The sequence below is a fragment of the Dromiciops gliroides genome, chromosome 4, assembly GCF_019393635.1.
Source record: "Dromiciops gliroides isolate mDroGli1 chromosome 4, mDroGli1.pri, whole genome shotgun sequence".
NCBI classification, from domain to species: Eukaryota; Metazoa; Chordata; class Mammalia; order Microbiotheria; family Microbiotheriidae; genus Dromiciops; species Dromiciops gliroides.
The window spans coordinates 117,628,564-117,653,061 of NC_057864.1; the positions used below are offsets into that span (position 1 = coordinate 117,628,564).

At 36.8% G+C, this 24,498-nt stretch overlaps 1 protein-coding gene across 1 annotated transcript in view; it reads right to left on the reverse strand.

Annotated features, from left to right (window-relative positions):
- The window catches only part of USH2A (usherin), a 1,082,898-nt gene that overhangs the window by 900,461 nt on the left and 157,939 nt on the right, over window positions 1-24,498 (reverse strand). Inside the window, exons 11-12 of the mRNA XM_044004202.1 lie at window positions 18,183-18,378; window positions 14,039-14,677 (exon numbers count right to left, since the gene is read on the reverse strand). Coding sequence (XP_043860137.1) covers window positions 14,039-14,677; window positions 18,183-18,378 — 835 coding nt within the window. The remainder of the gene's footprint in view (window positions 1-14,038; window positions 14,678-18,182; window positions 18,379-24,498) is intronic.

A 24,498-nucleotide genomic window follows, 5' to 3' on the forward strand; every position in this document is an offset into this window, starting at 1 on the left:
GCACCTTCTTCCTTAATAATTTTTTTAAAGAAACTGGAGTGGAATCTAGGTGTACTGGGTTAATATGGTCAAACAATACTTAAAATCACAGAGGTAAAGGGGGGGAAAGGACTCCATAGGTCTTCCAGTCCATTCCCATGGCCAAAGCAGGGTTTTCCCCACTAATGAATGATCTATTTATCCAGGAGATGGTTAAGAAAGTAAAATGAAAGTCCCATATTGTGGCAATGCATTTTAATGTGGCAGCTGCAGGGCTGGCCACTGTGAAATGTCTGTTTATAGGGAAGGTACTTCAGGATAAGAGGGTTACTCAATCTAAGCTTCACTGGGAAGAAATGTTTTTTTAAAAAGAAAGAAAGAGCAGAGACAGCTATCAGAACAATGCAAAAATAACTATTATACATATACATATATAAAAAGATGTCCATGGACCACTAAATTCTATTTTTGTAAAAGAATAAATATACTAGATATTCAGCCCAATTCTTCCCCATTCTTCAGGACATAATAACACACATTCCAAACCTCTGTCCCTTTCACTGAAAACTACGCTAAGATAAAGACAAATCAACAGTGTTCATTCCCTAAATGATCCTGCAAAGTTAAACTCCATTGTTTTACCTTCATCTCACTCTCTAAGACCCATTTCCTTTGAAAAGGGAGGCAGGAAAGGTCCACTAATAATCACAATAAAAGAAATTGCAGATCTTAGACTTATGAAGGAATCCAGAAGTAAGTGATCATCTAGTACAATCCCTTGAGTGAAACATGAGTCCCTCATGACTCTCCCATGTTGGAGAGCTCAACACCTCCCCAGGAATCCCATTGCTAAGGGTCTAACAGTGTGTGCTTCTTTCAGAAGAAAGACACTAATGATATCCTATCACAGGCTTGTGATAGCAAATTCTATTCTTTAAAGAGGAAGAGAATTGCCATTAATATGATGTTCTTTTTAATTTGGAAGTTAAAAACTGAATAGGCTTAAAAATAAAGAGAAAGAAAGAATTAAAATGACAGAACCATCACTGATTTTTATACAAAGATGAAAACCTTAGAAGCTATGTGATCAAGACAACAGTTTCAACCTTGACCTTTGATTCTCTTTAATAACCATAATTTCCAAGCTGGAAAACAATCCTTATAGCATGTATCTCTGATAAAATCCTCATTTCTCAAATATATAAAGAACTGAGTCAAATAAGACATTTCCCAACTGAAAAAAATGGTCAAAGGATATGAACAGGCAGTTTTCAGATGGAAAAAATCAAAGCTATTTATAGTCGTTTGAAGAAGTGCTCTGAATCACTTTTAATTTGAAAAATGCAAATCAAAACAATTCTGAAGTATCACCTCACATGTATCAGATTAGCTAATTTGACCAAAAAAAAAGGGGGGAAATGATAAATGTTGGAGAGGATGTAGGAAAATGGTGACACTAATGCATTGTTGAAGAAGTTGTGAACTGATCCAACCATTCTGGAGAGCAATTTGGAACTATCCCCAAAGTACAAACAAATTGAACATACTCTTTAATCCAACAATACCACTATTAGGTCTCTATCCCAAAGAGATCATAAAAAGGGGTTTACCCCTTTTGACATGTGCAAAAATATTTATAGAAGCCTTTCTCATGGTGTCAAAATATTGAAAATTGAAGGTAGGGAATTCTGGGGCAGAGTCAAGATGGTAGAGGAAAGGCAGTGAGCTCTCAAACTCGTGACACGATCACTGAAAAAAACATCCAAATAATGCCATAGGACAATGCCTCGAGCAGCAAAACCCACAGAAGAATGTGCTGAAATCATCTTCTAACCAAGAACAGCTTGGAAGGTCAGAGGGAGGGAACTGTTGTGCTGAGACAGGAGCAGAGCTCAACCCCACAATTACCCTGACATAGATCCAGTCCTAGGAAAGCCTCACCAAAGAAGGAGACCCACAGAGCCTCTGAATCAGCTGAAGTGCCACTGCTGTCTGGAACTAAGCTCATAGTCTGGTGAGAGGGCTGAGCCCTTGGCAGGGGGGAGACTACAGGGGTATATGCTGGTGCTGAGGCAGAACTTGGGTTTTTCACCCCTGCTGGGAACCAGGAGGTAGGCTTGAGTAACAGTGGCCCAGGTTGGGGAGGGGCACAGGCTCATCAGAGCTGACAACCACAACACACAAAGCTGGTTGATTACCAAGTTGGTCTGGGGTCATCTATGGACCAAGGAACAGGGAAGGCAAGTGAAGAACCTGATCCTCCTTAAATCATACCACCTGGGACTTCTGAAGCTTGGGATACTGCAGCCTGGAAAGAGTACCCCACTTTAAAAAGCTAAAAGTCAAGTAAAAGAAAGGCAAGATGAGCAGACAGAAAAAGGTGAGGACCATAGAAAGTTTCCTCAGTGACAAGGAAGATTGAGGTGCACCCTCAGAGGAAGATGTCAACATCAGGACCCCTATATCTAAAGCTTCCAAGAAAAATATGAATTGGTCTCAGGCCATAGAGGCACTCAAAAAGGACTTTGAAGGCAAAGTTAGAGAGGTAGAGGAAAAAATGGAAAGAGAAATGTGGGTGATGGAGGAAAGACATGAGAAAAAAGTCAACATTTTGAAGAGCCAAATTGGCCAAATGGAAAAGGGGGTACAAAAGCTCTCTGATGAAAATAATTGCCTAAGAATTAGGATTGAACAAATAAAAGCTAGTGACTTTATGAGAAACCAAGACACAATAAAGCAAATCCAAATGAATAAAAAAATAGAGAGCAATGTGAAATATCTTCTTGGGAAAACTGATGACCTGGAAAATAGGTCCAGGAGAGATCATTTGAAAATTATTGCTTTACCTGAAAACTATGATCAAGGAAAGAGCTTGGACATCATCTTCCAAGATGATGGGAATATTGCCCTGATATTCTAGAAGCAGAAGGTAAAATAGGAATTGAAAGAATCCACTGATCACCTCCAGAAAGAGATCCCAGAAGGAAAACTCCTAGGAATATTATAGCCAAATTTCAGAGCTCTCAGGTCACAGAGAAAATATTCCAAGCTGCCAAAAAGAAAGAATTCAAGTGCTGTGGAGCCCCAGTCAGGATAGCACAAGATCTATCAGCTTCTGCATTAAAGGACCATAGAGCATGGAATATGATATTCCAGAGGGCAAAGGAATTGGGATTTCAACCAAGAATCACCTACCCAGCAAAACTCATCATAATCTTTCAGGGGGGGAATGGGACTTTAATGGAAAAGAGGACTTTTAGGTATTTGTGATGAAAAGACCTGAACTGAATGGAAAATTTTACTTTCAAATACAAGACCCTAGAGAACCATAAAAAAATTGGAGTTGGGGGACATGTGGAGTTGTGCAGTGGGTGACTGTCTTGTGTCTGAGACTGGGTTTTGGCTGGGATCCCCCTGGGTCCAGGGTGGATGGTTTGTCCACTGTGTCACCTAGCTGCCCTATGAGGATATCTTTAGGGTTAAATTGAAGAGTGAGGGTAATGCACTGGGGGAGGGGGAAGGGCAGAGGTAGCATGAGGTGAAATCCTACATGAAAGAAACAAGGAAAGGGCTTATGGAGTGGGGGAAGAGATGGGGGAGGAGCAGGGTAGTAAATGAATTTTACACTCATCAGAAAAGACTCAAAGAGGGATTAACATACACACTCAACTGGGGGGAGTACTCTCTCTAACCCTGCAGGAAAATAGGAGGGGAAGGGAGTAAAGAGAGAGGTGCAAAAGAAGGAAGGGCAGATTTAGGGAGGGAACAGACAGAAGCAAATCCCTTTTGAAGAGGGATAGGATGAAAGAAGATGGATAATAGAATAAATATCATGGGAAAGGGAATAGGATGGAAGGGAAACAGTTAACAATAGTAACTATGAAAAAGAGAAAAGGGGGGATTGTACAAAAATTATTTATAGCAACTCTTTGTGGTGGCTAAGAATTGAGAATCAAGGGAAGGTCCATCAACTGAGGAATGACTGAAGAAGTTGTGGTATACGATTTCAGTGGAATGGTATTGTGCTATAGGAAATGACAAAGAGGATGATCCCAGAAAAACCTGGAAAGATTCATGAACTGATGTATAGTGAAGTGAGCAGAACTGGGAGGACATTGTGCATAGTGACAGCAGTATTGTTCAATGAGCAATTGTGAATGACTTAACTACTCTCAGCAGTACAATGATCCAAGACAATCCCAAGGGACTGATGATGAAGCATACTATCCACACCCATAGAAATAACTGATAAAAAGAACACTTGCGGATTATACATATATAACCTGGTTGCTGTCTTGTGGAGGGGGGGGGAAGAAAAGGAGGGATGGAGAAAAATTTGGAACTCTAAATCTTATGAAAATGAATGTTGAAAACTACCCTTACATGTAACTGGAAAAAACAAAATAACTTTTTTTAAATGAGGGTAAGCTTATCAACTGGGGAATTGATGTAATGGAATACTATTGTGCAATAAGAAATGATGAACAGCCAGGTTTCAGAAAAACCTGGAAAGACTTCTGTGAACTGATGAAAAGTGAAATGAACAAAACCAGGAAAACATTGTACATGGTATCAACAACACTGTGTGATGATCAACTATGAATAACTTTGCTCTTCTCAGCAACACAGTAATCCAAGACAAGTACTAAGGACTCTTGATGGAAAAATGCCATCAATATAAAAAACTGATGGACTCTGCAAATCAAAGCATACTTTTTTCACTCACTTTATTTTTATGGGTTTTTTTCCTTTTGATCTGCTTCTTTCACAACTGTGACTAATATGTACATTTATTATACATAATTGCACAGATATAACCTATATCAAATTGCCTCCCATTTTAGGAAGAAGGGAGGAGAAGGAGGGAGGATAATGTGGTACTCAAAGTCTTATAAAAAGTAATGCTGGGGCAGCTAGGTTGTGCAGTGAATAAAGCACTGGCCTTGGATCCAGGAGAACCTGAGTTCAAATCCAGCCTCAGACACTTGACACTTAACTAGTCGTGTGACTCTGGGCAAGTCACTTAACCCTCATTGCCCTGAAAATTAAAGAAAAAGAAAAAAAATTTTTTTAAAGTAATGCTAAAAGGGCATCTAGGTGGCTCAGTGGATAAAGCACCAGCTCTGGATTCCGGAGGACCTGAGTTCAAATTTGACCTCATACACTTGACACTAAACTAGCTGTGTGACCCTAGGCAAGTCACTTAACCCTCATTGCCCCACCCCCCCCCAAAAAAAACAACCTAATGCTAAAAATTGTAGACATATAATTGGGAAAAAATGCTATTGAAAACAAGTATTCTTTCCAAACCCATCAATCAATAGCTAACTAGTATTTACTGAGTATCCACTATAACAAAACTTTATCAAGATATCAGTCTTCTAGAATTCTTAGCACCTAGTGGCAAATGAACACAGCCAAGAATAATCAAAGAACAGATTATATTTAACATGTAATATCCAATCAGTTGGGAAATCATGTTGATTCTATCTTCTCAAAACCAGGTTTTTCTCTCCATTTATGCCACAACCATCCTAGTTCAAGCCCCTATTATCTCTCCCTTTTTACTACTGCAATAGCTTCCTAATTGCCTCTCCCCTATCCAGTTCATCTTTCACGCGAAAACCAAAAGTGATATCCATGAAGCTCAGATCTGATGATGTCACTCCATTGCTCAAGAAACACTCCCTATTGCTTCAAGAATAAAATATAAATTACTCCATCATTTAAAATCCAACCTATCTTTCCAATCTGATAATATATTATTCCCCTCACTCTGTGCTCCAGCCAAACTACCTCATCCTCTCTTTCCTCTACAGGCTTTCCATAGTTTTCCATTATTCTATATTTTCCCTCTGCTCCTTTGAACAGGCTGTCTCCAGGGCTTAGAATATTCTCTGTCCTCAGCTCTAACCTCTCAGAATTCCTTCAAAACTTAAGTGCCACCTCCTTCAAAAGGCTTTTCAGAATTCCATTAGTAGCCAATATCTTCCCCTTCCCCTGTTCCCTCTCCCCTCTCCCCCTATCACTTGGTACTCAATTGCATATAGCCTGAATTTATTTATCTATGAACACATACTTTTGCCAGAATAAAATGTAAACTCCCTGAGGGCAAAGACTCTTTTGCTTTCATATTTGTATTCTAACTATGCTTGCCAATTGAATGATTAAATGGCTTGTGATCACATAAAAGGAAAGGAGCCCATCTCTAAACTACTCAGTTTATCACTGGATACTGATGTCTATAAAATGTCAATCTTTTTGCTTAGAAGTAGTAAAGTGTGGGAGAAGCTATTAGAAAAAGAACATATGCGAAAGGGGAAAAATGGAGAGAATAACAGAAAAGAAAGTATTAAAAATCATTAGTTGGAGCAGTGAGCAGTAAACACTATGACAACAAAGTTTAAAATGTCAAGAGATTGAAGAAAGATCTGCGGTGTGAGGGAACAAATTTGTACCTCAATTCTAAACCACTTGAAGGCACAAGACATCTTCATTATCTCTTGTGTGTGTGTGTGTGTGTGTGTGTGTGTGTGTGTGTGTTGGGAGAGATGCAGGGAAACATTCTGAAAAGATTAAACTTTTAGCTTTGAAATATTTCAGGAGAGTAGAAATGTTATTCCAACTAGGAAACCATTGAGCTACATTCCACTCTTATGAAAAAGAGGCAAATTCCCTCAAAGTAAACTGATATTCACAACTTTTTGAAGGAAGTTCTAAGACTACTGTTTAAATCCATAAAGTACATTCCACATCATCTACAACTATACCTTCATCTAATTCTTGGTTACAGGTTGTCCTCAGCTACTCCTATTCCTGGTGATGAGGTAGGCATGATGATCTGCATTTTCAGCCCATTAAAGGAAAGAGGAATACAGGTCTATTTCAGAATATCCAGAGCTCTGTGCTTTCCTTGGTAATATCATATTTAACAACTTATCTTTTTATGTTTTCCTGACTCCATTATTCCTTGCAATGTCGTAATTAATACCTGATACTTTTCCACTTTTTGAATAAGGATGATGGTGAAATAAGAATGTTTCCAAATGGATCACGGTATTGAAGGGGCTGTTTTCTAACACATATTTAAGGTAGTGGCACAGTGAATAGAGTGCCAGGTCTAAAATCAAGAAGACTAATCTTTCTGAGTTCAAATTTGACCTCAGACTCTTACTAGCTATGTGACCCTGGGCAAGTCACTTAACCCTGTTTGCCTCAGTCCCTTATCTGCAAAATGAGCTAGAAAAGGAAATGGTAAACCACTGCAGTCTCTTTGCCAAAAAAAAAAAAACCCACAAATGGGGTCATGACTATGACTAGACATGACTGCTACTACTACCAAAAATCACCACACTCAAGTCAATACTGCAGTCCCTGAGAAGAACAATGTATTTCCATTCATCCTTGTGGATTATAATCTCATCCTTCCAAAATGACATTTTCTTGGCAGAGAATCCAATACTGATTACCTCACCTCCAAGAAGCCAATATGACTAAACATTTGACCTGGTAAGCTGGATATCTGCAGTTTTGATTTTAGACCCTAATTCCTAACTTCTACTCTGCCCCCCGTTTTCTTTCTCCTCTTTTGCTCTCCCTATACATATTTAAAAGCCCATGAGAACACACATCCCGACAGATCTAACCAAACTTAGGATAGATAACAGTTGTGATCCCTTGAAATCTGCTGTATAAGAATAATTGTTTTCAATATATTTCTAGAATTATTATCAAACATTCTATTTTGATTATGTGGAAATCATTAGAAAAGAGGGAAATCGGCATTTATTGTGTCCCTACTATGTTTCAGGTAAGTATTCTAGAAAAATTCTCTCATTTGATCCTCACAACCTAGAGAGGTAGATGCTTTTTATCATGACTCTTTTACAGTTGAGGAAACTGAAGCAGGCAGAGGTTAAATGATTTGTACAGAGATCACACAGCTAGTCTCTGAGCCTAAATGTGAACTCAGGTCTTCCTGACTTCAGGTTCCAGCTCTATCCACTTATGCCACTTAGGTGCCTCAGATAACTACCGATAGATTTACCTATTGCTGACCTAATGACTTTGCCAGGAAGGCCCACCTGACTGGAAAGGCTTTCAGCATCCTAGCTAAGGTCAAAGAAGTTCATCACTAGAAGTATGGCCATTAGTTGATAAATTATCTTGGTCATATTAACTTGTGGTCTGTCAAAGGCACAGAGCAGTGGTGATCTGTATTGGTACAGGCCATATCAATAATGATGATGTTACAACTCTTCTGAAGTATACAACAATTGAAAAGAGAATGAGGATTTATTAAGGACCTGCTATGTGCCAGGCACTAATGTTAAGCACTTTACAAATATCTCATGCGGCCCTGAATTCAGGAGGAGCTGAATTCAAAACCCGCCCTCAGACAGTTGACACAGTCTCTGTATGACCCTGGGCAAGTCACTTAACCCTCATTGCCCCCCCCCAAAAAAAACCATTGGGGGGGGGGCAGCTAGGTGGCATCATGAATAAAGTACCGGTCCTGGATTCAGGAGGACCTGAGTTCAAATCCGACCTCAAACACTTGACACTTACCAGCTGTGTGACCCTGGGCAAGTCATTTAACCCCAATTGCCTCACCAGACAGAAATTAAGGAACTTGCCCAGAGGTCACACAACTAAGAAGTATCTGAGGCTGGATTAGAACTAAATTCTTCCTGACTCCAGGCCTAGTGTTCTAGGTACTATGCCACCTAGCTGCTTCAGTACAAATCTGACCTCAGGCATTTAGAAATTGTGTGACCCTGGGCAAGTTATTGAACTGTTGTTTGCATCAGCTTCCTCACCGGTACATATGGAGAGCCATAATAGCACCTACCTCCCCAGGTTGTTTTGAGGATTAAATGAGATAATATTTGTAAGTCACTTAGCAAAGTGCCTGGCACACAGTAGGTGCTATACACATGCTAAGCATTATAATTACCATTATTGTTGTTCCTATTATTAGTGACAGTTATGTAGCAAAAAATCACCAAGACCTTTTAAAGAGCTGATACTATTATTTGAGATTAGCACAATGTTAAGTATTGGTGGAAGGGATACAAAAGAAATTTAAGAGATGGATTTAGTCCTTAGGAAGTTCAGTCTAGTTAGATAGACAAGCCTAGCATGTATTAAAAAAAATAGAGAACAGTGGAAAGAACATTGGATTTCTAGTCAAAAGGCCTTGGTTTTAATTCTAGCTCTTCCATATGACTAGCCGTATAATCTACATCAGGCAATAAATACTTCATGGCTTGAGTTTTCATATCCAGAAAATGAGAGGCATGAACTAGAAAAATCTCTAGGGTCACTTAAAGTTCCAAGATCCTATGTGCTAAACTGTTTTTCAGCATAAACCACTTAGCTGCACAGTAGATAGAGTGATGGACTTGCATTCAGTATCCAGCCTCATATAATCTTTATCTGTGTATTCCTGGGTGCCTTACCAAAATCTGCCTCAGTTTCCTCTTCTGTAATTTGGAGATAATAATGCCACCTCATAATGTTGTTGTGAGGATTAATTGAAATAACTTATGTAAAGTGCTTTGTAAACATTATAAAAGGCTAGCTATTATTAACATAAGTAAATAGTTGTTCAGAGAACAGAGAGATTAGCATGGGTTCTTGTAGACAAAGGATTCAAAAGGGAGGTAGGAATGTTGGAAATTGGTAGGAAATAAACATCATGATTTTTTTAAAAATCATAGCAAATGGAAGAGGTGCCAAAGAAATGGAGAAAGACAAATGCCTTGATCTTCGAAAAGGAAAATAAATTAGATTCTCTAAATTAAAAATTAGTGAATTTAACTTCAATTCTTAGCAAAAACAAAACAAAAAATCTTAGAATGTATTGATAAAGAGGTAGTTTGTTGGCATTGACAATGAGAGGCTGTCATCATCACAAGGCAAAATGAATTCATCGAAAAACAGGTCACATCAAATCACAGTACTGCCTTAAACATAACTGAATTTGCTCAAGATACTTGACAAATTCCAGCAAATCCAGGGAGTGGTCACAAACAGAGCTTGGTGAGGGTCTCTATTATAGTCCTACAAGGCTCTGTTCTTGGCCTTATTTTCATCATTTTTATCAATGACTGATGAATGCTTAAATGGCATTCTTAATAAATATTTAGATTACAAAATGTGGGAGGTTAGCAAACCTACTGATAGGCAGAATTAAAATTTTAAAAGGTCCTATGGGCTTATTATTTTAGAATCTAGAAGGAACAAATATAATAAAATATTTAATTGGGATAATTGTAATGTTTTATGTTTAGATTATAGTAACTAATTGTGCAAGTACAGGATGAAGGAAAGTAGTTAGGCAAGAGTTCATAGGAAAAAAGAAATGGGTAGGGTAGCTAGGTGGTGTAGTGGATAGAGCACCAGCCCTGGATTCAGGAGGACCAGAGTTCAAATATGGCCTCAGACACTTAACACTTACTAGCTATGTAACCTTGGGCAAGTCATTTAACCCCAATTGCCTCACCAAAAAAAAGAAAAAGAAAAAAGAAATGGGAGTTTTAGTGAACTCCAAATTCAAAATGCTTCATTAGGTTAATGTGACAACCAAAAACTTAAATGCAATCATATTGCATACTATGGAGAGTAAAGGGGGCTTTAGTTCCCCTGTACCCAGACCACATCTGCATTATTATGTTCAGTTATGAGTGTTAAATTTTAGCAAAGAATAGAGGACATCCCTGAGAAAGAATCCAGAATGACAAAGAAGGTCAAAACTTTGTAGGTGAGCATCAGATGAGACAAGTGAAAATGTTTAAGCACAAAAAAGAGAATATTTAGGGGGACACGAGAGCCATCTTCAAACAGCCACGTGGAAGAAGAAACTCCCATTTTACTTGACTCCAAATATCAGAACAAGAAGCAATGAAAGAAAAATTTGGTTCAATATAAGGAAAACATACTATACAATTAGAGCTCCCCAAAAGAAAAATAGGCTGCTTTGGAAGATTCTAAGTTTGAGATTCCAAGATCTTCAAGGGATAGCTGGAAACCAAGCAGTAGAAGAGTCTGTGTAAAGGATAGCTACTCAGGTATGTGCTAGAGCAGGGCTTCCTAAACTTTTTCCACTCATGATCCCTTTTGCCCAAGGAATTTATTATGCCACCCCAGGTATATAGGTATATAAAATAGGTATAAATAACCTTTTACTGTCACCAAATTTTTCATGACCTCCACATTCCATTACACAACCCCATATGGGGTGGCAGCCCACAGTTTAAGAAGCTTTGTGCTAGACAATATGACTATTTTCTTTCCAATTAGAAAGTCTAGGATTCCAGCGACTTGGTAGGGTGAGGCCATAGTACTGAAGGTTTCAGTTATTAACTATGACATTACACAGAAAGAAGGGAGCTCCAGGTAACCTGCAATAATCCTGTGCTCCTCTCTTCTCCTATGGGTTGATAACATGTCAATATATCATGCATACCTCATCCCCAAGGATAGGAATATCAGAAGACAAACAATAACATGGAATCATATATATAGATGTGCATGAGAATATAACTGTAGATGATTTGTGATATAGCACTGACTATAAACCAATCCAACATAGCCTTACAACTTTCTTCAAAAAGTCTTAATTCAATCAGCTTAATTCACTCTTATCACCACCATATACTATTCATACAATGCAACTCTGTTTCTATCTCCATCTGTCTTTGTTTCTGTTGGTCTCTGTCTCTGTCACTCTCTGTCTCTCCATCTGTGTGTGTGTGCCATCCTTGAGAGAAGAATGTAGGCAAAATAGAATAATAGCTAAGGAGAATACAGTGTTTTTCTCCTCCACAATTAAGGCTAAGTGTAAAGAGAAAAAAGGCAGCTAGGTGGCACAATGGATAAAACAATGCCCCTGGATTCAGAAGGATCTGAGTTCAAATCCAGCCTCAGACACTTGACACTAGCTGTGTGACCCTGGGCAAGTCACTTAACCCTCACTGCCCCGCAAAAAGAAAAAAGAAAAAGAAAAAAAAGAATAAACAGGAAAAAATGTAAATCAGAGCTTGAAATTCCTCAGACATAAACAAAAAAATAAAGTTGATTAAAAATCTCTAACCAATACTCCAAAAATGGGGGGAAATAATTAATTTCTGATAATAGGATTATAGATTTATAGTTGTAAGGAACATTAGGTATCAGCTGAAAGAACAAATGTAAAGATCTTTGCATACCTTACAGAAATATACAAATATTAGCAAAACTGGCAAAACTCCCATATTTTGTAGATAAAGAAACTGAGGCCTTAGATCAGAAGGCTTGGTCTTCATTACAGAATAGTAAGTGGCAGAATTTAGATTTGAACTCAGGGTTTCTTATTCTAAATCCATTTTACTTTCCATTACATCCTGCTGCCTTCTCATGAACCATGGTTCATAGTAGTTACACTAACCAGAATGATGAAAGATGTTGCTCTATTCTCCACAACTAGTTTTTAATTTACACGCAGTGGGGAATAGAATTTTGTCCCAGACTCCACTAGGAAGCTGGCTACTATCTTTTTTCAATATTCTATTATCTTTAACTTTCCCATCTTCACTAGTGTAGCTAATTGAGAGCTTGTTACCACTGTGAAGTCTCAGAGTCATGGTATATTAGGTAAAATAATAATAATTAATAGTAATGATAATAGTTACTGTTTATATAGTACAAAGCATGTGCCAGGCACTGTGCTAAGAGCTTTACAGTTATTATCTCCTTTGATTCTCACAACAACCCTGGAAGGTAGATGCAATTATTATCCCCATTTTACAGATGAGGAAACTGAAGCAAAAAGAGTTTGGCTAAACCATTCTGGAGAGCAGTTTGGAACTATGTCCAAAGGGCTATAAAGCTGCGCATACCCTTTGACCCAGCAATACCACTATTAGATCTTTTTCCCAAAGTGATCATAAAAAGGGAAAAGGACCCACATATAAAAAAATATTTATAGCTGCTCTTTTTGTGGTGACAAGTAATTGGAAATTATGGGGATGCACATCAATTGGGGAATGGCTGAACAAGTTGTGGTATATGAATGTGGTGGAATACTATTGTGCTGTAAGAAACAATGAGCAGGCAGATTTCAGAGAAACCTGGAAGGACTTACATGAACTGATGCTGAGTAAGATGAGCAGAACCAGGAGAACATTGTACACAGTATCAACAACATTTTGTGTTGATCAACTGTGACAGACTTGACTCTTCTCAGCAATACAATGGTCCAAGATTGTTCCAAAGGACTCATGATGGAAAATGCTCACCAGATCCAGAAAAAAGGAACTATGGAATCTAGATGCAGATTAAACCATACTATTTCTATCTTTTTTGTTTTTCTTTTTTGAGAGTTTTCCTTTTTGTTCTGATTCTTCTTTCACAGCATGACTAATGCAGAAATATGTTTAATGTAATTGTATATATATATAACCTATATCAGATTGCTTGCTGTCTTGGGAAAGGTAGAGGGAGGGGAGGGACGGAGAAAAATTTGAAACTAGAAATCTTATAAAAACAAATATTGAAAACTATCTCTACATGTAACTGGAATATAATAAAATACTTTTATGAAAAAAAAAGAGTTTGGCTGACTTGCCCAGGTTCACAGAACCAGTAAATGCCTGAGGCCATAACTTAGGTCTTCCTAATTACAGGCTCCAGGGTTCTAATTGAACTAGGAAAATCAACTTGATGTTGCAAGATAAATTTCTCTTTTCACATCTACTAACCAGATATTTATTACTACATAGGGCTCTGTTTTAAGGTAGACCACTTATACTATGACTTAAAAATTCAGTCAGTTTAATTTGCTGTGACCTATCTATACTACCTCCCCACCCAGAGCAATAACAAGGACCCAGATATACCAACTGCTCTGAGTAACCAAAGCTTTCAGTCACGTCCAATTCAGTCAATTTATAGAGTTGGTACAGAGGACATTTCCAGGAGTTTTATATCACAGAAAAAGAATAAACCTGCTGTCAAGGAATAAAGGGGAAAAGGACATCACCTGGTCTTTGGAAGGTAGTACAAGTGACTCTCTTACCTGGTTTACATTGATCACACTGTCTTCCTTGATGATTAGGCAAACATGGACATTGTCCACTAATCTGGTCACATATGGCCCCAGCTAATGTTCCCAGGGAGTCACACTCACACATCTGGCATCCTTGAAGATTGCTAATGGTGAGATTGTACCAGTGAGGCTCACAGTGATCGCAGTGGAGACCAATGACTCCGGTTTTGCAGGGACATCGTCCTGTTGATTTGTCACACAGCAGAGAGGCATTTATTGTCCCTGCCTTATCACAATTACATGGTAGACAGAAGGAATGATTTTGCTGCACTTGATAGTATCCATCCAAACATTCATTGCACCGTCTTCCACCTACATAGGGTTTACAAGTACATTGGCCTGTCTTGGCATCACAGACGGTACCAGGGAGCGTCCCCTCCGTGTCACAGTCACATGCCTTACAGCCACCAATGTCCAATCCATAAAAGTTTTCCACACAAGCATCACACTGGAGACCTTGAGCTTCTTTTTTACATTTACACTGTCCAGAAAGAGGGTTGCAGAATCTGTTCACTGACCCATAAATGTTACAATGACATGGTTCACATCCATCTTTATTGAAACTTTGGAGAATTTTGAAGCCAAAATTGCAACGATCACATCTAAGCCCTTAAGAATTAAAATGCAATTAATAAGGAGGAAATCATTTTAATATGATATCAATATAGCTAGAGTACATATAATGCTATGGGGGATATTTAATGTAGACATGAAATTGTGCACACTTTTCACTTGTATGTCTACAGAGAGAAACAGACTCATCACAACCCTCAAAATACAATCCTTATATGACTTGTTAGCATTATAACACTTGATGTTTGCCAAGTTCTTTATGATCATTTTCATTAATTATTCAATATCTAATGCAAAGTTTGTTCTTCTGTATACACAGGAGTTATTTCTTGTTTGTTTCTAAATTCTGTTTTAACAGTTTGGACATTTTAAAAATATAGTAGGAAACAAAGCATACCTCTAAAGCCCATTTTACATTTAAGACTTTAAATATTTATATTTAGGATTTCATGTTATCAAATGGATTATTTTCCCTGGTAACTTTAATAACCAATAAAATAGATTAACTTAAGTTAATCTGTTAATTAAGATACCTGTACTTCAACCTAGGCCACTAAGACTTGGCTTCCAAAATTTATACTTCAACTCACAGGATCATAGTTTTAGAAACTGGAAGGCAAGGGGGCAGCTAGGTGTTACAGTGGATAAAGCACTAGCCCTGGATTCAGGAGGACCTGAGTTCAAATTTGACCTTAGACACTTGACACTTACTAGCTGTGTGACCTTGGGCAAGTCACATAACCTCCATTGCCCCAAGGGAAAAAAAAGAAATTGGAAGGCCTTTTAGAGAGTCCATCTAGTCCAAATCCCTCATTTTGCAGATAAGGAAATTAGGACCAAAAGAGGCAAAGCTACTTAGCCAAGGTCAGACAGCTAATAAATGACATTCAGGATTTGAACCCAGTTCCTCTAATTCTAGCAAAAAAAAAATGAGATTTGAGAAATAAAAGCTCAGATATAAAATACTTTAACTAAGATAATCCTCAGAGAACTATGACTTCAAGTATCTACCATATAACCATCACATGTGTTTGAGTCAATTAAGACATTTATTTCAGGCTATAATAAAAAAGAAAGAAAGAAATCTGCCCTAAAATAACAGCCAAAAATACATTCAGGAACTTATATGTAGAAAGGCATCTATTAAACTGGAAGGAAATGCATTATATATATAGATAAAAATTCAAGAACTCCAATGGAAGGCAAGCTCCTTTAACAGTGATGAATGACTCACCTAAGGCATATCATTTAATTTCAATAAGGAAAATAAAAAAGGACCACTATTGCTGCAAATTTTAAAAATAACTGTATTGTTAACAAGAATTATGACTCATTTTGAACTATTAAAATTGGTCTACATGGATTCATATCATATCAGTTTTAAAAATATGCACAGTGCTTATTTGAATATGCCATACATATTCCTGACAGGTAATCTATTCCTAACGATACTGAGGAAGGCCTACAGGGCATCACATTCAGTGTTAACAAGTACAGGCGAGTTAGCACACTTGGCATTTAATTCACATTCTTCTCCCTTTTTATTCTAGATGAATGACCTACTTTAATAAAATTATTGGTGCTAATGTATTTTACTGGTGATAGAATCATTAGTAAGATTTAACAGTTGCGTTAACTCTAACAGTTTACTTTCCATAGCATATACAGTACACAGTTGCATTTTCTCTTACTAACTTTTCAGCTGGGTAAAAATGACAACATGTTACCATTACTTGCTAAACCTATAAGAAAAAATATATACATATATACATATATGTTAAGCAAGTTTATCATTTTAATCAAAGTACTGCATTATATAATATCCAATTAATTGTACTAATTAGTCACACAAATAAAGATTCAGTTCTCAAAATATGATATATAATTTGTCACCCCACCCTTCAAAACCAACCAGTTTAACTGGCAAACTAGCAAAATGTCAACCACGGTGGTTACACAACAGGTCTGGATAAATACCTAATTCCTAGTTAGTCATCCCTGATACGAAAGTTGTCCCTATGATTTAATTAACATAGCAAAGATTTCCTGATATAAAAAAGCAGTGTTTTCACTTTCTTTGAAAAAGATTTTTTTAATTGTACTTTCACTTGGTTTTCATGCTTACCTTGAAAGATGTTAGCACAAAGTAGATTTCAAACAAACTGAGTGTTTTGGGAATCCATTTGACAACACCAAGGACATATAACCATATGCATACAAACATACACATACATGCAATAGATGTATTCCTGAAAAGTTGAGTGTAACTCAGTTTGTTGTAAATTGAATTGTTATTTTTCAAAGCACCAGGAGGACTTGTTAGTTTAAGGAATGCTATGTAATCCTTCTGCAAATAGATGGATCCATCTGTAATCCTGGCAACCTTCCTTCCATTTATCTGTTTGGTAAGGTCAAATGTTTGGGTAGCTAGTTAATTTGAAATGGGGTGAACCTTCATAGATGAAGCATAACATGTGCAAAATCAGTTTCAGATCTTGATCATGGGAAGCAAATGAGATTCAAAAATGTTGTAACTATAAGCATACAAGGCTTTAAAACCCTGAAGGAATGTTTTTGTTATCATGGCTAGGGTCAGTTTTAGAAAACATACTGTTGCCTTGTGGCTTGACTGATAACAAAACGGTAAAGGTCTTTTTTAAGACTTCTGTATGGGCCAGTTACAATGCAGGACTTTCTTTATCAGAAAACTCTCCTTGCATAATATTCCCATATATCAACATTTCAAACTGCATTATATACCTAGTACATTTTGGGCACTTGATAAATTTTGTCCTTATGTGGCTGTGGTTCCCCTCAAATATGTTGGAAGTAATAAATTGCTATAATCAAATCTAATTTCTGAAAAATACCTTTGGGAGTAACAAACAAAAAAGCATGTCTTGTATTAAAAAAAATGATAAATAACGCAGAAGGTAGCAGTTTATTATAATCAGCTTGGCACTGAATTACAAAATTAAAATTATGTGGCCCTTGATAACTAACCCTAGCAATGTACATGATCTGTGGAATTATGTTGACTTATTTTGCATTTCATAGGAACAGTTCAAAGAAATATAATAGAAAAAAATGGAAAGATTTATCACAAAGGACCCTGTAGCACAGAATATTTTGAAAAAATCCATTTATTTTGGTCTATTAAGGAAACTAACATGGAAACGAATTTGCTTAGAACTCATTAAGGGTAAACCATTTGGAGAAAGTGCTAATTTTCTAAAAGAAACATCTATGCAGTAAGCAAATTATATTTTTCTGTGACTTATTAGTATGGAACCATGTAAGCTAATGCATCTACAGTATAAAGAAACTTCTAAAGGGTTGATTAAACTAAGCTTCAAGCTGTAGTTTGATAGAATTATTAATTTAATCATTTTTAGACAGTTAATTTCATTCAAATTGTTTTTTCCCCTCAGTCTGCCTTGAGCAAGGAAATTTACTTTACTCTTCAGTTAAGAAACCAAGGAGAGTATTTTATTTCAGATAGTAATAGAGATATGACTGTAAACTCTTGCATCGTACATACCAATAACATTTCCTTTGCATTTGCACTGGCCTGAATTTTGGTGACAGGTAATATCTCCATCCACTGTCCCAGAGGTATTGCAGTTACAGGGACTGCAGCCATCAGGAGCCAACTCTTGTAGATTGTAGAATCCATCCTGGCACTGATTACACTGTCTGCCAGACACATGTCTCTTACAATTACACTGGCCTCCAATCTAGAGAAGATACAAAATTTTGTAGAATGATAAACGTATCTATTTTTAGATAATACGCTCATTAGATACAAGACAGAGAAGGAGAGAGAGAAAACTTTAAATGTAAAACAGACAAAAAGGCAATGAGGGGGGGTGGGGGGGAGGGGGTCTCCTCCTGACTGGAAACACAAAAGTGAGCTTAGGCAGAGGGAATTAATAGAATAATTTAGTGAAAATAAAGCTCAGAGTACAACTTCAGAGCTCCATAATGAAAAGCAACATGGGATTAAGGATAAGGCTATATATAAAGAAATATAGAGCAATCATATCTCAGAATTATAGAACCTGGCAATGGAAAGGATGAGACAGGTAACCCAACCCCCATCACGTCATCTCCTTCAGGGCCTTTCTTTTGAGTAAAAGTCTAATTTCTCATTTTAATTTCTTTTAATTATATCTTTCAAGGGTTAAAATCCTTACATGATAATCACTTACATTCTCTAAGAGCCCCTCTTACCAGAAAGCATTTCTCCCAATGTTCACAGTAAGCTTCCTTATTAATTTGCTGTTGTAGTTGACTCCATGACCCTATTTGGGGTTTTCTTAGCAAAGATAGTGGAATGGCTTATCATTTCCTTCTCTATCTTATTTTTACAGATGAGGAAAGTGAGGCAAATAGAGTTAAATGACTTGTCCAGGGTAACACAACTTGTGTCTGAGGCCAAAACTGAGTCTTCCTGACTCCACACATGGTGATTAATATGTAAAATATTCCTCTTCATTCATTTATCTTCCTAATTTGTCTGATCATAGGTCGTCTATCAGGTCTGACTCTGTTTTTCTTTTCACAGCTTTCACAGGACTCATCTTCCTCTTTGGGCACCAATTTAACCATAATGAACTTATTTCACTTGTTCAGATCACACCAAGAGAGGGCTCAAATCTTGGTTAGAATCAGTTAATTCAGTTTTTTAAAAAAAGACAAATCAGTGATGTTTGAGGGAGCAATAAGCACCTACTTTGTGTTAGGCATTGTGCTAAGTACCTTGCAAATATTATCTCCTTGGATCCTCATAAGAACCTGGGAATTAGGTACTGTTATTATTACCATTTTACAGTAGAGCAAACTGAGGTAGAGGAAGTTAAGTGACTTGCCCAGAGTCACATAGCCAGTAAGTATAGAGCTGGATTTAAACTCAAGTCTTCCTGACTCTAAGCCTAGCACTCTATCCACTGTGCTACGTAACTATTTTGGCATGCAAAGAGCATTGGTCTTTGGGTCAGAAAACCTGGATTTGACTCTTAGCTATCATCCTTATAAATTGTGGTCCAGGAAAATCACTTCTGCTCTCTGAGTTCGATGTTCTTCTTCAAAATGAGGGTGATAATAATCGATCCAAATGCCTCAGTTGTGAAGAAATCACTTTGTAAACCATAGATACTATAGGAACATGAGCTATTACCATTACAAGTTATCATATGGGACTTCTAGGTGGCACAATGGATAAAGCACTGGCCCTGGATTCAGGAGGAACTAAGTTCATCCAGCCTCAGACACTTGACACTTACTAGCTGTGTGACCCTGGGCAAGTCATTTAACCCTCATTGTCCCAGAAAAAGTTATTATTATGTAAAATAATTGGTAGAATGATGTTTCACTTTTCAGTCTCTGAAGTCCTATGCCACTTTCAAGGCCGTCTCCTCCATGAAGCCATCCTCCCCACTCCCAATGAAAGTGAACTTCCTATGCCTCATAGCACTTTTCTAAAGCCTCTCCCTTTCACTTAGCACACTCTCCTTATATCAGTTTGTGTGTGTATGTGTATGTATCTTTTCCCCACTCTCATTAGATTGTAACACCCTTTAAAAAAAAAAAGGCCTATGTTGCATCTAGTTTTGTATGCTCAGCACCTTTTACAGTATCTGGTAGATAATGGGCCACTGATAATCATTTGAAATACAATTTGATTTGACTTTAATGCAACCAATTCTGACATCATCCGTTGATTCATTCCTTTACTTATGTAATGCTTATCTAATAGGAGAATTTCAATGGAGCCAAAAAGCTACAAAATTCTCCAAGTCCCTGTAGACTTCATTTTCCAGTTGTCCTCTGAGCCTGAAGGACCTCCCTACAGTGTCCAGTATTAGATTCTCCACAAAGTGAGTTTAAAGCATTTACTGTATTAGAAACTACCTCACTCCCTTCTTTATCCCAACTCTAACAACACACACACACACACACACACACACACACACACACACACACACACACCAGCCATGCAGTCTCCATTTGTCTCCACTTGTGGCCCACCCACAGCGAGACCAGTTCTAACATGTTACTACCAACCTTTCCAAATGTCAAAGTCCAAGATGTAATGAACCACTGACACCAAAAAAAATGTCTGCTTCTTCACAGTACTTCACAACCAGATGCAAAAATAATAATAATAATAATAATTTGTTTTTAAATGTATAGATAATTTGGTGTTAGATAAAAATATTTGGAGGACTGATTTTTTTCAATTTGTTTTGTTATGTGGTTATATAAAAAGGGTAATGCTAAACACACAGATCAAACAAATGAATTGTTACTATGCGAGATAAAGGAATAAGTGCATATTGTGAACTGAACTTCCTCTGACTTTCCATTAATCTATATTATTGTTCATCAGAGTGGTGTCATAAAGTAAACATCAACTAATACAATGACGAATGAGTCCTACAGTCCAGGATTTGGATAGTGGTCCATCCAGTTGGATCAATTTTCTGGATATGGTTTCTTGCAGTCTTATGGAGGGAAAAAGGAAGGCACCTTCAACTACCATCATCAAAGAGAGACAGAGAGGGGGTGGTTAAGTGGCACAGTGGATAAAGCACCGGCCCCAGATTCAGGAGAACCTGAGTTCAAATCCGGCCTCAGACACTTGACACTTACAGCTGTGTGACCCTGGGCAAGTCACTTAACCCCCATTGCCCTGCAAAAAATATAATAAAATAAAATAAAAAAGAGACAGAGAGAAGGAGACAGGGAGAAAGAGAGGAAGGAAGGAAGGGGAAAAGAGAAAGAAAGTGAGAAAGAAAAGAAAGTATTATGTCTGAGTGTGTGTATATATATATACATATATATGTATGTATGTATGTATGTATACCCCCATATACATACACACACACACAGCCCTACATATATATGAGATGTCATAGTAGGTCAGTCCATGCAACACAGTTTTAAAAGGAACTTATAAAAAGAAAATGTAGTTTCATTTTTTTTTTACTAGCCCCCTTGCTATAGTTGCCTTTTGCAGGTTTCATGAGCACCTACAATTCTAACTCTTCCTTTGTTCTAAAAAAGAACTTACATAGTTTTATATTATTAAACATTTGTTCTCTAGGTGTCCTGACTGCAAAATTCTGGAAAAACACTTCATATGACCCCTTTTTTTGACTCCCTTTCCACATACACGTATTTCTTATTACTCTCCCAAAATTATATGTTCTAGTTGAATTTTCCCATGAACTATTCCACAAATATGCCATGCTTGTTTCTGCCTCTAGACCTTCAGTAATGCTAGGTGGTATAGTGGATAGAGCACTGACCCGGAAGTCTGAAGAACCTGAGTTCAAATTCAGCCTCAGACCCTTGACACTTGATAGCTTGTGTGACCCTGGACAAGTCACTTAACCCTGATGGCCTCAAACATCTGGGGCCATCTCCTATCATCTTGATATTTATCTTGCCACTGGACCCAAATGCCTCTGTAAGAGAGAATGAAGCTGGTGACCTTGCACAGCCCTCTCTCACTTAAATTCAATTCGGTGCAAGTCATGACATCACATTGATGTCATGGTCCTCTTTGAGAATGAAGGACAAAACAACAGCTTCCCACATAGAGAGCCTTCCACTCTCCACCTAACAAAATCCTACCTTTTCTTTATGACTATGTCCTACTTAAGATGGTCTTTGGTTTCTCCAGTCTAGTCCACACTTAGCTCTTCCTTCTTTCAACTCCCATAAACCTTACTGTATGAATCCAATAATTCAGCACTTGATATGTAGTAACTTGTATTATATGATAGTCCTTGTTTCCCCACAAATATGGATTTTAAGTGCCTAGAGATGGGCATCTACATCTTAAATTTATTCTGTTTCCTTCACAATGCCTAGTATAGTACTGAGTACATGCAGTAGTTGATCCTCAAAATAAAAATTTTTTTAAAAACTTTTTGATTGTTACCTCCCAGTATCTTCCACAATTATTCTCAATTGATTCTCAAGATAGCATGTAAAACTTTTAGTCTATTGAAGTTTTCAAAGAAATTTTCCAGGGTACTGTTCTCCAAAATTAAGTATGTAAACCCCAAGTAGTGCATATGACAACAATCCATTGGAAATATTAAAAGAAAATATTATACTTTCTATTTATATACTTTAATCTTTTTTAAAGAGTTTATCTTTACTAATACTTAATACATTGACTTACTTAAGCATAATACTTGGTCAGATATCAGATAGTCATATACAACATATAGTACTCAACATATCCTGAGGGGAAAATGGGATTTCCACAAAGTGAAAGAGTGGTACCTCCCCCTCATTCTTTCACTTTCAGAGATTTAAGACATATAGCAGTTTGTATGTGTGCAGATAAGTGCATTTATGGATTATACTATCTAATTTTAAGTAAACTAACCCTCACAAAATGAACAAGTGGCTTTAAAATATTTCTACAAAGAAATCACAAGTTGAAGATAATACTAATAATGTGAACAATACAAATGAACAACAAAAAATGGCAGAGGCAACATCTCTACTCTTAGTCCAAGCTCTTCATTAGCCATATTTCAAGGAGAAAACAATAAGATTAATCAGATCTGTCAAGAAGTTGCCCCTCTCAAAGTTTCATTACCAAAATTATTTGAAAAATAAATGTATATCCATTGTCATTAATGATAAACTTTGCCTTCAGTATATATTATGGTTTTAGATATTAACTAATCATAGCATGAAGTCACCATGATGAGAGAGATATTCAAAAACTAAGCTTTTCTTTATGAAAATTAAGTGTGTTGCCTTTTTAAAACTCTCATAGCTACAAACAAATGTGGAAACAAATTTTGAACCTGCTTTAAAATCTGACAGGACAGTTTCAATGATTCTTCAACCTATTTGTGAAAAATACAAATATGCAACATCTTGGGAGTTATTGGCTAGACTATCTGAATGAGGTAAATAAATATGGAAGTTTATTAGCCAAATTTCATAAAAAACTGGGCAGGATTGAAAAATTAGTATCATGATTTAGTAAATGGAGTCAATAATGAGTTTCTTACATTTAAATGTATGTATCTGTGAAATATCTTTTCAGTTAAGACAAAAATTAGAATCAAGTACTGTAAAAAAAAGAAAAATTAAATTAGCACCAGACCTTCAAGTCTTGCTAACACAAAGTGTTAAACTAAGCTTTTGGGGGTTTTTTGAATGAAGCATATTCAATTACATATATCTCATTCAAGTACTTTTAAAATGTTTTGTAACATTAGTAAAATTAAATTTATTTTAAATATTGTTTATTTCATCTTCATCTCATTCTTTTAAATTTCTAGTTTGTTTATGTTTTATTGTACATACAATATATTCATATAGTAATATTTGTATGTCATTTATAAGTAAAGGTACTTATAGTGGGAAGTATGTTCAAAAATGTACTGATGGGTTATATGAATAAAAATATTGAAAGCTCATATTTCAAGAAAAGCAAAAGCACAACCTAATACTATGTTGTTTATTACTGATGCATGATATACTAATACTAGATATAGAAACATAAAACTTAGAGCTAGAAAAGACCTTAGAGAATATCTATTATAAGCTATTCATTTCATAAATAAGGAAACTAGGGTTTTGTAGGATCAAGTGATTTGCCCAAAGACACACAAAATAATAGGGCTGGGATTTGAACTTAGCATCTTTGACTCCAAACTGAGAACTCTTTCCATTGGCCACACCATCTTAGAATGGTCAAAAGACCTGAGACAAGTCCTGTTTCTTCCTCTGTTAGTTTTCATTACTTTTGAATATATGTTAGATCTCAGAAAGATCAAACTTACACACAAATCTGGGAAGAAACTAGCATACATTTG